This window comes from Oncorhynchus clarkii, chromosome 32 (assembly GCF_045791955.1).
Source record: "Oncorhynchus clarkii lewisi isolate Uvic-CL-2024 chromosome 32, UVic_Ocla_1.0, whole genome shotgun sequence".
Taxonomy (NCBI): domain Eukaryota; kingdom Metazoa; phylum Chordata; class Actinopteri; order Salmoniformes; family Salmonidae; genus Oncorhynchus; species Oncorhynchus clarkii.
In genome coordinates, this window is record NC_092178.1 from 29,627,251 (window position 1) to 29,645,772 (window position 18,522).

Consider the following 18,522-nt stretch of genomic DNA (forward strand, 5'->3'; position numbering starts at 1 on the left):
ATCAGTCTAACACTTTGCGCACACACACTACTGCCATCTACTGGCCAAAATCTAAATTGCTCCTGGGCTGGAATAATACATTATGGCCTTTCTCTTGCATTTCAATGATTACAGTACAAATAAATAAATAAATGTGCAGTTTTGTCACACAACACAATGCCAATGATATCTCAAGTTTTGAGGGAGCGTGCAATTGGCATGCTGACTGCAGGAATGTCCACCATAACTGTTGCTAGAGAATTTAATGTTACTTTGTCTACCATAAGCCGCCTCCAAAGTCGTTTTAGAGAATTTGGCAGTATGTCCAACCGGCCTCACAACTGCAGACCACATGTAACTATGCTACCCGGACAGCTGATGAAACTGAGGAGTATTTCTGTCTAATAAAGCCCTTTTGTGGTGAAAAACTCATTCTGATTGGCTGGATCTGTCTCCCCAGTGGGTGGGCCTATGCCCTCCCAGGCTCACCCATGGCAGCACCCCTGTCCAGTCATGTGAAATCCATAGATTAGGGCCTAATTAATAAATTTCAATTGACTGATTTCCTTATATGAACTGTAACCCACTACAATTTTTGAAATTGTTGCATGTTACGCTTATATTTTGTTCAGTATAAATATATATATATATATGTATTTATTTATATATACCTATACTACCGCTCAAAAGTTTGGACACACCTACTCATTCAACTGTTTTTGTGCACTCTTTCTTGGGCCAAGAAACACGAAAAATGGACATTAGACCGGTGGAAATCTGTCCTTTGTACTAATGGACCGCAGAGTGAAGCAGCCAACAAGTGCTCAGCATATGTGGGAACTCCTTCAAGTCTGTTGGAAAAGCATTCCTCATGAAGCTGTTTGAGAGAATGCTAAGAGTGTGCATAGCTGTTGTCACGTTCTTCGTAATGATGAGACCAAGGCGCAGCTTGATAAGAATACATTCTTCTTTAATTAACGAAGAACACTTAAACAAACTAACAAAACTAACGTGAAGCTATGATAAACCGAGTGCTGACATGCACCTACACAATAACCCACAAAACCAAAATGGAAAATGGCAACCTAAATAGGATCCCCAATCAGAGACAACAATAAACAGCTGCCTCTGATTGGGAACCAATTCAGGCCACCATAGACCTACATTTACCTAGACATACCAAAACCCCATAGATGTACAAAAACCCTAGACAAGACAAAACACACATACCACCCTCGTCACACCCTGACCTAACCAAAATAATAAAGAAAACAAAGATAACTAAGGTCAGGGCGTGAGAGCTGTCATCAAGGCAAAGGGTGGCTACTTCGAAGAATCTGAAATAAAAAAATATATTTTGACACTTTGTGGTTACTACATGATTCCATATGTGTTATTTCATAGTTTTGATGTATTCACTATTATTCTACAATGTAGAAAATAGTTTAAAAAAAGAAAGAAAAACACTTGAATGAGTAGGCGTGTCCAAACTATTGACTGGTACTGTACATAAGCACACATGCACTATAAAGTATGTGTTTCTTTCTGAGTCAAAATTTAGGCCGGGATACCATCCAACACAGATTAGTGAGCTGCGCACAACAGTATACTTTAAAAGGCAATCATGTTAGCTGAAGACTCGCAATCAAGTCAATCGCAGTGCACAGGTCATTCATCTGTGTTTTTTTAATCCTTACTCTCATCATTACTGTTACTTTATATCAAATGACAACCTATCCATGCAAAGGTCTCCAAAAACAAGGACAACAAAGAGACACAAGTGTAGTATAAAACAGCACTCTCTTGTGGTCGAATAAATGTTGTTTGTATTCATGCCAGCTGGGTTAGCTCCACAGACATGCAGCCATTAGTATTCTCCACTAGAAAATGTCTCACAAAAGACGAGTGACGGGCAAGAGGACAGCTGCACACTGTGTTTCCCTTTATATCAGTTCTCTTACAAAAGTCCATGTGGGAAGATTACAGGACAAGATGCTCTGGCACACTTTATTCAATTTTTTTATGGAAAAGGAAGCCGAAAACCACTAGGAATCCCTTTAAACAGGACTTGACCACATGAAGAGGACGCTAACCAGGGATGTCTGAAACTATATAATTGTTATATGAGTATCCATAAACACAGGTTTGTATCCATCCTAATGGCGACAGACTGATGACGAGGAATAAAATGGAGGTCATGCCTGGTTATCTTTCAGGAAGAACGTCCTTGGACTTGAAGTCATTGTGCCGCCAGCTTTTCTGCTCTTTTTAATTAAGAAAACAGTGAATAGAACTCAAGCATCACCCAGAGACACCACCAAGAGCAATTCCATATCCAGAAAAAGCTGCCTGTGCAATATCCTCAAGTACATGATACACACAGTATAAAATAGGGCTCTTTCAACCGGTTCATAACTTTTACCAGATCTGTTTTGTATATTCTCCTACATACCTTTCACATTTCCACAAACTTCAAAGTGTTCCTTTCAAATGGTACCAATAATATGCATATCCTTGCTTCAGGGCCTGAGTTACAGAAAGTTAGATTTGGTTATGTGATTTTAGGAGAAAATTGAAAATAAGGGGGCATATCCTTAAGAGGTTTTAAAGCGTAAATCATAGTCCATAGACACTAAGACTTGATAGTCCGGCGTCCCATTGTGACATACGCGGCTCTGAGACCATTGTCCCCGGGGGACGCACAGCTCCAACGCACACCTTCCCAAACTTCACAACCAAGGCGGCTCCCATGTACAAGTTATTTTTTTCATCGGAACGTGTTGACAGTTAGAGAAATTGCTTGGGCCGCGCTGAGAATTTGACAAGTATGAATGCCAATGGTACAATGTTCTAGAACACTGCTGTGCCAATGCATACAAGGTTTGGACTATGTTACCCGTTTTATGCAGACACAAAAAGACAGGTAGAATGCAAGCAAAACGTTGTGGAGAAGTAACTGTGGGGAAATAGGTTATCACAACCCATACTGCACTTTATTATGATATCAAACACTTATACTGTACTGTACTGTGTTGTGATGCACTGTGCACTATAGTCACCAACCCTGAGCCAAGGGGGCTGTGTTTTTTACATTTATTTTATTTATTTCACCTTTATTTAAAAACCTCTTGTAACTACCCATCCCGGATCCGGGAGCGTAATCATCAACTGACACTAATTAGCATAACACAACGGACATAAATATTACTAGAAAATATTAATATTCATGAAATCACAAGTGAAATATATTGAAACACAGCTTAGCCTTTTGTTTATCACTTGTTAAGCATTTGTGTACGTTTATCAATAGCCTAGCATAGCATTATGCCTAGCTAGCAGCAGGCAACCTGGTCACGAAAATCAGAAAAGCAATCAAATTAAATAGTTTACCTTTGATGAGCTTCGGATGTTTTCACTCACAAGACTCCCAGTTAGATAGCAAATGTTCCTTTTTTCCAAAAATATTATTTTTGTAGCCGAAATAACTCCGTTAGTTCTTCACGTTTGGCTGAGAATTCGACCGGAAATTGCGGTCACGACAACGCCAAGAAATATTCCAAATTAGCTCCATAATATCGACAGAAACATGGCAAACGTTGTTTATAATCAATCCTCAAGGTGTTATTCAAATATCTATTCGATAATATATCAACTGGGACAGATGGCTTCTTAGTAGGAAAGAGAGAAACAATGGCAGCATTTGTCCCTTACGCACAAAACACTCTGAGAGACTCCAGCTGACCACTGACGCAATGTTGACGTTCAGGCTCATTTTTCTAAATAAAAGCCTGAAACTATGTATTGTGACACTAGACACATTAGGGAAGCCATAGAAAAAGGAATCTGGTTGATATCTCATTCACTGCTCAATAGAGACGCATAGGAACGCAGAGGTTTCTAAAGGGTCACTTCCTGATTGGATTTTTCTCAGGCTTTCGCCTGCAATATCAGTTCTGTTATACTCAGACAATATTTTTACAGTTTTGGAAACTTTAGAGTGTTTTCTATCCTAAGCTGTCAATTATATGCATATTCTAGCATCTTGTCCTGACAAAATAGCCCATTTACTTTGGGAACGTTATTTTTCCAAAAATGAAAATAGTGCCCCCTAGATTCAAGAGGACATTATTAACCAGGTAGGCTAGTTGAGAACAAGTTCTCATTTGCAACTGCCACCTGGCCAAGATAAAGCGTAGCAATTCGACACATACAGCAACACAGAGTTACACATGGAATAAACAAAACATACAGTCAATAATACAATAGAACAAAAGGAAACAAAAAGTCTATATACAGTGAGTGCAAATGAGGTAAGTTAAGGAAATAAATAGGCCATGGTGGTGAAGTAATTACAATATAGCAATTAAACACTGGAATGGTAGATCGGCAGAAGATGAATGTGCAGGTAGAGATACTGAGGTGCAAAGGAGCAAAATAAATACATAAATACCAGTATGGGGATGAGGTAGGTAGATAGATGGGCTGTTTACAGATGGGCGATGTACAGGTGCAGTGATCTGTAAGCTGCTCTGACAGCTGGTGCTTAAAGCTAGTGAGGGGGATGTGAGTCTCCAGCTTCAGATATTTTTGCAATTCGTTCCAATCATGGACAGCAGAGAACTGGAAGGAAAGACGACCAAAGGAGGAATTGGCTTTAGGGGTGACCAGTGAGATATACCTGCTGGAGCGCGTGCTACGAGTGGGTGCTGCTATGGTGACCAGTGAGCTGAGATAAGGCGGGGCATTATCTAGCAGAGACTTGTAGATAACCTGTAGCCAGTGGGTTTGGTGACGAGTATGAAGCGAGGGCCAACCAACAAGAGCGTACAGGTCGCAATCGTGGATAGTGTATGGGGCTTTGGTGACAAAACGGACGGCACTGTGATAGACTGCATCCAGTTTGTTGAGTAGAGTGTTGGAGGCTATTTTATAGATGACATCACCGAAGTCGAGAATCGGTAGGATGGTCAGTTTTACGAGGGTATGTTTGGCAGCATGAGTGAAGGATGCTTTGTTGCGATATAGGAAGCCGATTCTAGATTTAATTTTGGATTGGAGATGCTTAGTTTAATGTGAGTCTGGAAGGAGAGTTTACAGTCTAACCAGACACCCAGGTATTTGTAGTTGTCCACGTATTCTAAGTCAGAGCCGTCCAGAGTAGTGATGCTGGACGGCCGAGCAGGTGCGGACAGTGATTAATTGAAAAGCATGCATTTAGTTTTACTTGCGTTTAAGAGCAGTTGGAGGCCACGGAAGGAGAGTTGTATGGCATTGAAGCTCATCTGGAGCTTAGTTAACACAGTGTCCAAGGAGGGGCCAGAAGTATACAGAATGGTGTCGTCTGCGTAGAAGTGGATCAGAGAATCACCAGCAGCAAGAGCAACATCATTGATGTATACAGAAAAGAGAGTTGGCCCGAGAATTTAACCCTGTGGCACACCCATAGAGACTGTCAGAGGTCCGGACAACAGGCCCTCCGATTTGGCACACTGAAGTAGTTGGTCAACCAGGCGAGTGTGTGTGTGCAGCTTTTTGTTCCAGCCCACCACAAACACTTCTGTTCCAATCAATTAGTTGAATCAAATTAGTTCATTATGGTGCCTTTAGTGCAGGGCTGAACCAAAAGCCTGCACACCCTGTATCTCTCCTGGATCCTGGGTTGGTTGTATACAGGTGTACTGCCGCAGTACATGTCTCATACAAGAGGCATACCAAGGTCAAATCACATAAACAGCTACAAGATGGCACTGATAGAGATGGAAGCTTCGCTTCTAGTCCTTAGGAAACTGTGCACTATTTCGTTTTTTAAATGTATTATTTCTTACATTGTTAGTTCAGAAAACCTTAAGTGTTATTACATACAGCCGGAAAGAACTGTTGGATATCAGAGAGACGTTGACTTACCAGCACAACCAGCACTACGACCAGGAATACGACTTTCCCAAAATGGATACTTTGTCTGCACCTCCCAGGGCATTTGAACTGATTCCAGAGGCCGACCCAAAACAACGCCGTCGGAGGAGAGGGTACCGGAGCGGTCTTTTAGTGAGGCTTCGGATGTGCGCTTCAGAGTATATTACTTGCTAATATCCAGTCCCTACAGTAGTTAACAAAATGTATGAAATCAGGGCAAGAGTTGCTTTCCAAAGAGATATCTGGAATTGTAACATACTCCGTTTCACAAAAACATGGCTAGCTGGGGACATGCTGTCGGAGTCCGTACAGCCAGAGGGTTTTTCAGTGCATCGCACCGACAGGAATAAACATCTCTCCGGTAACAAGAAGGGCGGTGGTGTACGTTTCATGATTAACAACTCATGGTGTAATTGTAACAACATACAAGAACTCAGGTCATTTTGTTCACCTGACCTAGAATTCCTCACAATCAAAAGCAGACCATATTATCTCCCAAGAGAACTCTCCTCGGTTATCATCACAGCCATGTATATCCCCCCGCAGCGGATACCAAGACGGCCAACAAGGAACTTCACTGGACTTTATGCAAACTGGAAACCATATATCCTGAGGCTGCATTTATTGTAGCTGGAGATTTTAACAAAGCTAATTTGAGAACAAGGCTACCTAAATTCTATAAGCATATCATTTGCAGTACACAAGCGAGTAATACGCTCGACCATTGCTACTCCAACTTCCACCATGCATACAAGGCCCTCCACCGCCCTCTGTTTGGCAAATACGACCATGACTCCATCTTGTTGCTCCCCTCCTATAGGCAGAAACTAAAACAGGAAGCACCCATGCTTAGGCCTATCCAATGCTGGTGTGACCAATCGGATTCCATGCTTCAAGATTGCTTCAATCACATGGACTGGGATATGTTCCGGGTAGCCTCAGACAATAACATTGACGTATACGCTGACTCGATGAGCGAGTTTATAAGGAAGAGTATAGGAGATCTTGTACCTACTGTGGCTATTAAAACCTTCCCTAACCAGAAACCGTGGATTGATGGCAGCATTCGCGCAAAACTGAAAGCACGTACCACCGCATTTAATCATGGCAAGGCGACTGGAAACATGACCGAATACAAACAGATGAGTTATTCCCTCCATAAGGCAATTAAACAAGCAAACCATCAGTATAGAGACAAAGTGGAGTCGCAATTCAAAGTCTCAAACACGAGACGTATCATGTCATCATGAAGTGCTTTGAGATACTAGTCAAGGATCATATCACCTCCAACCTACCTGTCACACCCAACTGCTTACCGCGCCAATAGGTCCACAGATGATGCAATCGCCATCACACTGCACACTGCCCTATCCCATCAGGACAAGAGGAATACCTATGTAAGAATGCTGCTCATCAACTACAGCTCAATCTCATTATTAAGCTTGAGACCCTGGATCTCGACCCTGCCCTGTGCAACTGGGCCCTGGACTTCCTGACGGGATTCCCCCAGGTGGTGAAGGTAGGAAACATGACCACTGCTACGCTGATCCTCAACACTGGGGCCCCACAAGGGTGCGTTCTCAGCCCCCTTCTGTACTCCCTGTTCCCCCATGACTGCGAGGACATTCACGCCTCCAACTCGATCATCAAGTTGCAGATGCAACTACAGTGGTAGGCTTGAGTACCAACAACAACAAGGCAGCCTACAGGGAGGAGGTGAGGGCCCTAGGAGTGTGGTGTCAGGAAAATAACCTCTCACTTAATGTCAGCAAAACAAAAGAGATAATTGTGTACTTCAGGAAACAGCAAAGGGTGCACCTCCCTATCCACTTCGACGAGACAGCAGTGGAAAAGGTGAAACGTTTTAAGTTCCTCGGTGTACACACCACCGACAAACCGAAATGGACCACGCACATAGACCGTGTGGTGAAGAAGGCGCAACAGCGCCTCTTCAATCTCAGGAGGCTGAAAAAAATGTGTCTTGTCACCCTCACTAACTTTTTTGTGTGTCTTGTCACCCTCACTAACTTTTACAGGTGCACAATTGAGAGCATCCTGTCGGGCTGTATCACCCCCTGGTATGGCAACAGACCGCCCACAATGGCAGGGCTCTCCAGAGGATGGTGAGTTCTGCACAACGCATCACCGGGGGCAAACTACCTGCCTTCCAGGACGCCTACAACACCCGATGTCACAGGAAGGCAAAAAAGGTCATCAAGGCCACTGCCTGTTCACCCCGCTTCTATCCAGAAGGCAAGGTCAGTACAGGTACATCAAAGCTGGGACAGAAAGATTGAAAAACAGCTTCTATCTCAAGGCCATCAATAGCACAGAGAGGCGGCTGCCTACCTACAGACTTGATATCATTGGCCACTTTAATAAATGGTACACTAGTCACTTTAATAATGTAATGGGTGCGGGTTGGTGGCAGGGAAGTCAGGCGCAGGAGAATCGAACTTGGTGTAAACGGAGTTGTTTAATCAGTGCTTCACAAAACTCCAAAACCAAAATGACAAAATAATAAAAAGTGGGTATAAAACCCATCGCGCACCAACACATAATACACTAACATACAATCAAACAATCTCAGACAAGGACATGAGGGAAAACAGAGGGTTAAATACACAACATGTAATTGATGGGATTGGAACCAGGTGTGAAGGAAGACGAGACAAAACCAATGGAAAATGAAAAATGGCTCAGTGATGGCTAGAAGATAAGTGACATCGACCACCGAACACCGCCCAAACAAGGAGAGGGACCGACATCGGCTGAAGTCGTGACAAATAATGCCACTTTAAGAATGTTTACATTCTCGCATCACTCATCTCATATGTATATACTGTATACTGTATCCTTCACTATCTATTCTTTACTATCTATTGCATCTTAGCCGCTGTTACTGCTCATCCATATATACTTATATATTCTTATCCCATTCCTTTACTCGATTGTGTGTATTAGGTTTTGTTGTGGAATTGTTAAATATTACCTGTTAGATAGTGCTGCACTGTCAGATCTAGAAGCACAAGCATTTCGCTACACTCACAATAACATGTGCTAACCATGTGTATGTGACCAATACAATTTGATTTGATTTGAAGCTATGTAGCTCTTGCAACCATTTTAGTGAGGTTGTGTTTTCTGTCACTTAATTTCAAGGTTGGGGGATGCTTAATGGAGTGTTTAGTTTAGATCAAATCTTGCTTTCCCTCCTTACCTCCTGCTCTCCATCCCTTCACTTCTGTCAGGACACCTCTCACTTCTCTGCTTATGCTCCCACTCCTCCATCTCCCCCTCTCCTCTCCACCCGCCCAGCCTATATGTTGTGTCCATTACTGAAGTGAACTAAATGAGCCCACAGTCCCAGAGGCTGCGTGGTGAAAGCCAGAGAAACAGAGTGCACTCAGAGCAGCCCGGCTCTCGCCTCCTGCAGGGTGGGATGAAAGACAAGAAGGTGCATGATGTCCTGGTTTCCCTGGATGAGGAGACTGAGGAGACAGTGTCACAGGGGAAGCAGAAGATGTTAGCAGTCTCTGCACGGCCCAGCGAGGCACAACATCCGCATTTTGTTTTATAGAAAACTACAAAAGGAACGGTTCTGGCACAGACACACAAGAGAAGGTTGGCGGCTTGTTTTTAATTCTCTCAGCTCATTGTCTCTTCATCGCTGGTCTGTCCTCCGTAACCCTAGTTCATTCATCTAACTTCCCCTTTTTCAATGAATACCGGAGGCTCATTCAAGTTCCTTTATTAAGTACTACCTCTGACTCTTCCCCGCAGCCTTGTCTGTTAAAGGGATAGTTCATGCAAATTACAATGCAATTTGGGTGAACTATCCCTTTAACAACCAACTCCAACCCTTTAACAACCAACTCCAACTCAATCATCAAGTTTGCGGACGACACAACAGTGGTAGGCTTGATTACCAACAACGACGAGACGGCCTACAGGGAGGAGGTGAGGGCCCTCGGAGTGTGGTGTCAGGAAAATAACCTCACACTCAACGTCAACAAAACTAAGGAGATGATTGTGGACTTCAGGAAACAGCAGAGGGAACACCCCCCTATCCACATCGATGGAACAGTAGTGGAGAGGGTAGCAAGTTTTAAGTTCCTCGGCATACACATCACAGACAAACTGAATTGGTCCACTCACACAGACAGCATTGTGAAGAAGGCGCAGCAGCGCCTCTTCAACCTCAGGAGGCTGAAGAAATTCGGCTTGTCACCAAAAGCACTCACAAACTTCTACAGATGCACAATCGAGAGCATCCTGGCGGGCTGTATCACCGCCTGGTACGGCAACTGCTCCGCCCTCAACCGTAAGGCTCTCCAGAGGGTTGTGAGGTCTGCACAACGCATCACCGGGGGCAAACTACCTGCCCTCCAGGACACCTACACCACCCGATGTCACAGGAAGGCCATAAAGATCATCAAGGACATCAACCACCCGAGCCACTGCCTGTTCACCCCGCTATCATCCAGAAGGCGAGGTCAGTACAGGTGCATCAAAGCTGGGACCGAGAGACTGAAAAACAGCTTCTATCTCAAGGCTATCAGACTGTTAAACAGCCACCACTAACATTGAGTGGCTGCTGCCAACACACTGACACTGACTCAACTCCAGCCACTTTAATAATGGGAATTGATGGGAAATGATGTAAATATATCACTAGCCACTTTAAACTATGCTACCTTATATAATGTTACTTACCCTACATTATCCATCTCATATGCATACGTATATACTGTACTCTATATCATCGACTGTATCCTTATGTAATACATGTATCACTAGCCACTTTAACTATGCCACTTTGTTTACATACTCATCTCATATGTATATACTGTACTCGATACAATCTACTGTATCTGCCTATGCTGCTCTGTACCATCACTCATTCATATATCCTTATGTACATATTCTTTATCCCCTCACACTGTGTACAAGACAGTAGTTTTGGAATTGTTAGTTAGATTACTTGTTGGTTATTACTGCATTGTCGGAACTAGAAGCACAAGCATTTCGCTACACTCGCATTAACATCTGCTAACCATGTGTATGTGACAAATAAAATTTGATTTGATTTGATTTGAACCATGTAGAACCCAGTTACTTTCTGTTAAGTTCATTTAACCTGCTTCCACATATTCATAAATCACTCATGTCCCGTTACCACAAAAAAAGCCCCTTAGGGAAGATTACTCTTCAACTCCCCAGTGTCTGTTTTCTCTATCACACATCCCAAGAGTTTGCTCATCTTACCTCTACAGTCATTTATGGCTGCATTGTAAGTTGAGAAATGTGTGTGTGCTGTAACTTGAACTTTCACGTAAGTCAAGTATTAATGTCAATGGGAGATTGATGTCATTGATGTGGAAATCTCTAGTAAGGATTATTACATATTATTTGGGCTGCATATTCAATAGATTATAAATCCTAATGGATTTATCTATTTATCCATCCATCCTTCCTTTTCATGTAGCTAATAAAAAGTGTGTGAATCACACAACCACCCCCACTATTGCAATTTCAGATTCTTGGTTGAAAATAATTTTTGTTGTGGTTCTTTTACCTCTTTTTCTCCCCAATTTTGTGATATCCAATTGCTACAGTCTTGACCCATCGCTGCAACTCCCGTACGGACTCGGGAGAGGCAACGGTCGAGAGCCATGTGTCCTCCGAAACATGACCCTGCCAAGCCACAATGCCTCTAGAAACACTGCGATGCAGTGCCTTAACAGCTGCTCCACTTGGGAGTGAAAATGACATTTGATTGAACCCAAGAGTCTATCAGAAAGTGTCTTCAAATAAACTGAAATAGCATCAAAAAAATGGAAATTGAATTTTAGCCAACCCCCTGATTTGACTTCATTGAAATTGAATTGACCCCAACCCTTGTGTCAACATAGTTGTACTACCTACCAGTGGTTGACAAACTCTTCAAAAGATCAAATTCACAACCAATGGTGGCAATAACATTTGTTTGTCAAGACTGAATCTTCAGACGTAGCTTGGGGGGTGGATGTTCTACACTAATGTGGGCTCTGGACAACAACCTTTGTGACCACAAAGCACACAAGCCAAGGATAATAACAAGTAATATACTCCCACTCTGTCACCAGCCATTTTAAATCACGTCTGGCAAATTAGGTTGGTTAAAATTAGCCCTGAAGTTGAATATTGATAATAGTTTGGTAGTTATGAGCTAGAATCCTATTGGTGCCACTAGATTAAAGTGCCAAAGCAGTACCGCGGGGGTCAGATCATATATGTGCAATGATCTTCTTCAAGCGGGGTTGTATTGAGAGGAGAAGAATACCCATCATAAACTCTCCTCAGAAAATAGTTCATGGAATAGACAACAGTTCAATGGAATAGACAACAGGTGGAAATTATAGGCAATTAGCAAGACACCCCCAATAAAGGAGTGGTTCTGCAGGTGGTAACCACAGACCACTTCTCAGTTCCTATGCTTCCTGGCTGATGTTTTGGTCACTTTTGAATGCTGGCGTTGCTTTCACTCTAGTGGTAGCATGAGACGGAGTCTACAACCCACACAAGTGGCTCAGGTAGTGCCGCTCATCCAGGATGGCACATCAATGCGAGCTGTGGCAAGAAGGTTTGCTGTGTCTGTCAGCGTAGTGTCCAGAGCATGGAGGCGCTACCAGGAGACAGGCCAGTACATCAGGAGACGTGGAGGAGGCCGTAGGAGGGCAACAACCCAGCAGCAGGACCGCTACCTCCGACTTTGTGCAAGGAGGAGCAGGAGGAGCACTGCCAGAGCCCTGCAAAATGACCTCCAGCAGGCCACAAATGTGCATGTGTCTGCTCAAACGGTCAGAAACAGACTCCATGAGGGTGGTATGAGGGCCCGACGTCCACAGGTGGGGGTTGTGCTTACAGCCCAACACCGTGCAGGACGTTTGGCATTTGCCAGAGAACACCAAGATTGGCAAATTCCCAACTGGCGCCCTGTGCTCTTCTCAGATGAAAGCAGGTTCACACTGAGCACATGTGACAGACGTGACAGTCTGGAGACACCGTGGAGAACGTTCTGCTGCCTGCAACATCCTCCAGCATGACCGGTTTGGCAGTGGGTCAGTCATGGTGTGGGGTGGCATTTCTTTGGGGGGCCGCACAGCCCTCCATGTGCTCGCCAGAGGTAGCCTGACTGCCATTAGGTACTGAGATGAGATCCTCAGACCCCTTGTGAGACCATATGCTGGTGCGGTTGGCCCTGGGTTCCTCCTAATGCAAGACAATGCTAGACCTCATGTGGCTGGAGTGTGTCAGCAGTTCCTGCAAGAGGAAGGCATTGATGCTATGGACTGGCCCGCCCGTTCCCAAAACCTGAATCCAATTGAGCATATCTGGGACATCATGTCTCGCTCCATCCACCAACACCACGTTGCACCACAGACTGTCCAGGAGTTGGCAGATGCTTTAGTCCAGGTCTGGGAGGAGATCCCTCAGGAGACCATCCGTCACCTCATCAGGAGCATGCCCAGGCGTTGTAGGTAGGTCATACAGGCACGTGGAGGCCACACACACTACTGAGCCTCATTTGGACTTGTTTTAAGGACATTAGATCAAAGTTGAATCAGCCTGTAGTGTGGTTTTCCACTTTAATTTTGAGTGTGACTCCAAATCCAGACCTCCATGGGTTGATAAATTCAAAGATTCAAAGATTCAACTATGTAAAGAAAAAAGTATTTAATAAGAATATTTCATTCATTCAGATCTAGGATGTGTTATTTTAGTGTTCCCTTTATTTTTTTGAGCAGTGTATATTTACAGCAGCCATGAAGGTTTTAAATGATATCACTGAAGCCATTGACAAAAAACAGCACGGTGTCTCAATTTTTATTGATCTCTCTAAGGCTTTTGATACAGTTGATCATGCTATACTAGGGCAGAGATTGTCGAGTGTATGTCTTTCGGAGCATGCAGTTGCATGGTTTGCTAACTATCTGTCTGATGGAACTCAGTGCACTCAATTTGATGGTCTTATGTCTGTTAAATTGTCTGTTTTGAATGGTATGCCCCAAGGCTCTGTACTTGGTCCTCTCTTATTCACTATTTATATAATTGATTTAGACAAAAATGTCCAAAATGCACAACTTCATGTTTTGCTGATGATACTGTTATTTACTGTTGTGCCTTGTCTCTTACAGAAGCTTTCCAGAACTTGCAAACTGCTTTTTATACTGTTCAACATACCTTGTGTCAATTGAAGCTTATCCTCAATACTGACAAAACTAAACTAATGGTGTTTTCTAATGCAAGAAATAGTCCTCTGAACCTTTCACCTATTACTACCTGTCAGGGCAAGGAGATTGAGGTTGTAACCTCATATAAATATCTTGGAATTTTCATTGATGACGGCCTCTCTTTTAAATTGCATATTCAACTATTTACAAAAAAATTGAAGCTGAAATTGGGATTTTATTTTAGGAATAAGGCCTGTTTTTCTTTTGAAGCCAGAAGGAGGCTAGTATCAGCTACATTTATGCCTTTACTAGACTATGGGGATATTTTATACAGTGCCTTGCGAAAGTATTTGGCCCCCTTGAACTTTGCGACCTTTTGCCACATTTCAGGCTTCAAACATAAAGATATAAAACTGTATTTTTTTGTGAAGAATCAACAACAAGTGGGACACAATCATGAAGTGGAACGACATTTATTGGATATTTCAAACTTTTTTAACAAATCAAAAACGGAAAAATTGGGCGTGCAAAATTATTCAGCCCCCTTAAGTTAATACTTTGTAGCGCCACCTTTTGCTGCGATTACAGCTGTAAGTCGCTTGGGGTATGTCTCTATCAGTTTTGCACATCGAGAGACTGAAATTTTTTCCCATTCCTCCTTGCAAAACAGCTCGAGCTCAGTGAGGTTGGATGGAGAGCATTTGTGAACAGCAGTTTTCAGTTCTTTCCACAGATTCTCGATTGGATTCAGGTCTGGACTTTGACTTGGCCATTCTAACACCTGGATATGTTTATTTTTGAACCATTCCATTGCAGATTTTGCTTTATGTTTTGGATCATTGTCTTGTTGGAAGACAAATCTCCGTCCCAGTCTCAGGTCTTTTGCAGACTACATCAGGTTTTCTTCCAGAATGGTCCTGTATTTTGGCTCCATCCATCTTCCCATCAATTTTAACCATCTTCCCTGTCCCTGCTGAAGAAAAGCAGGCCCAAACCATGATGCTGCCACCACCATGTTTGACAGTGGGGATGGTGTGTTCAGCTGTGTTGCTTTTACGCCAAACATAACGTTTTGCATTGTTGCCAAAAAGTTCAATTTTGGTTTCATCTGACCAGAGCACCTTCTTCCACATGTTTGGTGTGTCTCCCAGGTGGCTTGTGGCAAACTTTAAACGACACTTTTTATGGATATCTTTAAGAAATGGCTTTCTTCTTGCCACTCTTCCATAAAGGCCAGATTTGTGCAATATACGACTGATTGTTGTCCTATGGACAGAGTCTCCCACCTCAGCTGTAGATCTCTGCAGTTCATCCAGAGTGATCATGGGCCTCTTGGCTGCATCTCTGATCAGTCTTCTCCTTGTATGAGCTGAAAGTTTAGAGGGACGGCCAGGTCTTGGTAGATTTGCAGTGGTCTGATACTCCTTCCATTTCAATATTATCACTTGCACAGTGCTCCTTGGGATGTTTAAAGCTTGGGAAAAAATGTTGTATCCAAATCCGGCTTTAAACTTCTTCACAACAGTATCTCGGACCTGCCTGGTGTGTTCCTTGTTCTTCATGATGCTCTCTGCGCTTTTAACGGACCTCTGAGACTATCACAGTGCAGGTGCATTTATACGGAGACTTGATTACACACAGGTGAATTGTATTTATCATCATTAGTCATTTAGGTCAACATTGGATCATTCAGAGATCCTCACTGAACTTCTGGAGAGAGTTTGCTGCACTGAAAGTAAAGGGGCTGAATAATTTTGCACGCCCAATTTTTCAGTTTTTGATTTGTGAAAAAAGTTAGAAATATCCAATAAATGTCGTTCCACTTCATGATTGTGTCCCACTTGTTGTTGATTCTTCTTCTTGTTGTTGATACAGTTTTATATCTTTATGTTTGAAGCCTGAAATGTGGCAAAAGGTCGCAAAGTTCAAGGGGGCCGAATACTTTCGCAAGGCACTGTATATGAATGCTTCCGCTCAGTGTTTGAGATCAATTGACAGTCTTTACCATGGCACTTTGAGATGTATTTTAAACTGCAAAACCCTTACGCACCACTGCACTTTGTATACCAGGGTTGGCTGGCCTTCTCTAGTCACTCGTAGGCTGTCACTGGAATACTTTTATTTACAAAGCCATTTTGGGTTTACTACCTTTTTAGTAGTGCATTTTTATTGTTCAGAAATGTGGTGGGTACTCTCTTCGTTCGCTGGACTTTATCCTGCTAACTGTTCCAAATGTCCGAACTGAATTTGGTAAAAGGGCTTTTATGTACTCTGCGCCATCATCTTGGAACACCTTACAAAATAATTTTAAACTGGAAGAACTTGTCCCGATTGGTGTTTTTAAATCACTGATGAAGGATTTTGAGGCTGATTCCCTGACCTGTCAATGTTTTTAATTTGCTGTTTTATACTCTTGTGAATTCAATGGTTTACTAGATTACTTGTAGTTTTTCATGTTGTCCTGTCTGTAATTATTTTGTAATGACTTGGTGGTGCCTATCTTGGCCAGGGCGCTCTTGAAAAATAGATTTTAATCTCAATGAGCTCTTCCTGGTTAAATAAAGGATAAATAAATACATATATTTACTATATTTACTACTTTGTTTTCAATTAAAATTGTCAAAATGAAACAAAAATAGCTTCTTAGCAAAGAGCTATTTCTCAAGCAAGAATTTTGATAGGACTGTCTGGGAGTGGTCTGAGTGGGGAGGGGAAAACTGAAAACTAGATGTTATTGGCAGAGAGGTTTGGAACTCTCTTATTGGTCTATTGATGATGTCACCAGGCAGGCCAAAACTCCATCCCACCAAAACAGGCTGAAAATTCAAGCAGTCTTTTCAAACAGCTCTTACACAAAAAGGGATTTGTCCTAATTTCCACAATATTATTCCAACTTCATAGTGTGGAAATAAATAGAAAACACAGGTAATCACGATTTTGACTGTACTGGACCTTTAAAGTCGAATGTCACTGACAGAGACTGAGGCTTCTAGCCTGTGATGCCAAAGGCAACATGTCCACTAAGAGACTGCATTAGAGAGGGGGGAGTGAGAGAGAGAGAGCAGGAGAGAGAGATAGAGAAATAGAGGTAGCAGGGAGGAGACAAGAGAGGGAGTGTAAGAGAGAAAGAAAGACTAAAGACAGTGAGAGATGCTATTTATGACCCTGTCTAAACTGAGAGTTACTAGGAGGGGTACTGTACTAGTGGAGAAGAGCAAAAAAGAAAGTGGTGAAGGAAAGTATGGAGTTGAATTATGTGTAAGTTTCTACATTAGAAAAAGGGTGAAGACGTCTACTGTACGTTTCTTAATGTCATTAAAGAGCTTTGCAAGATGTTCCACAAACCATATCAGAACTCTCAAATGTCCACATAAAAACCCTCGTTCATCAGCAGCATTTAATAGGCGACACCTTCGGCACATAGTTGGTTCAAACTTTAAGCTCCAAAACAAAGTTTAAAACGTATCAGCCAAAAGACACTGCATTAAGATTATGTCATGAAAAGTTATGTTACTGGGTTTATCCTCAATCTGATGCAAAGACGTTAAAATTACGCTGCCAAATGTCACAGTGGAATAAAGAAATTTGAAAGGTATTGTTCTTAACATATACTTTTGTCCTGACAGTGCGCGGGTGAGCTTCAAAGAAATACGACCCTAAATGGTCTAATCCTGTTTGTAGCCCTATTATAGCCCATGTAAATAAGAGTAGGCTAAATTCAGGACCACCGGGGGAGGAACGCAATGCGAGGAAAGAAAGAAAAGCTCCATGTCACATATAAGTGCAGGTTATGGGTAAATACAATAAATATACTCTGACATGGTCAACTATAACTTTCTGCCCTCATTTAAGCGGCATCGGTCCAAAGCTGTTAGGCTAAATGAAATAAAACGTCACCTACCGCATTCTTTTGACAAACATTTCGACTAATGGTTGTGAAGTACTGGACTTTATAATATTTTTGGTTGAAGTGAAGTTAATTATTTTCGGTATCGGCTCCCTCTTGGTGCAGTGCGCGCGGGATATTGCGACGTTCGATAAGGGACGGTCCTCAAAAATGCAGGGAGCTCTATGCAGGTATGGGACGCGTGCGTCCGACCGGCTGCAAAGAACAGGGAGAAAAGAGGGAGTTTGAGACAGTGAGGGCAAATATAAAATCTTGAACTGCCCACTTTTTTCATGCAACTAAGAGGATGGAGGAGAATGTGTCCGTCAAAAAGGGATGGGGTATAAAGTGGGATGGAATGACAGCCTACAGAGCAATGCAGTTGAACTGCTTGAGCAACGTCTCAATGTAGGCTTATTCGTCATAAAACTGATGGTGAATATGACATTTAATGGAAAGGACACAGGGTTCTATTGCAGTAAAAGGGCGAGAGAAGAGAAATGCCGTGCGTAGAGAGGAGACAAATGG

The 18,522-nt window shown here is 42.7% G+C and overlaps 1 protein-coding gene across 1 annotated transcript in view; it reads right to left on the reverse strand.

Annotated features, from left to right (window-relative positions):
• LOC139391949 (brevican core protein-like) overlaps positions 1-18,209 on the reverse strand; it is a 41,819-nt gene extending 23,610 nt beyond the window's left edge. Inside the window, exon 1 of the mRNA XM_071139559.1 lies at positions 18,010-18,209. Within this exon, the coding sequence (XP_070995660.1) occupies positions 18,010-18,029 (20 nt within the window). The 5' untranslated portion in view covers positions 18,030-18,209. The remainder of the gene's footprint in view (positions 1-18,009) is intronic.
• Between the last annotated feature and the right edge of the window lie 313 nt (positions 18,210-18,522).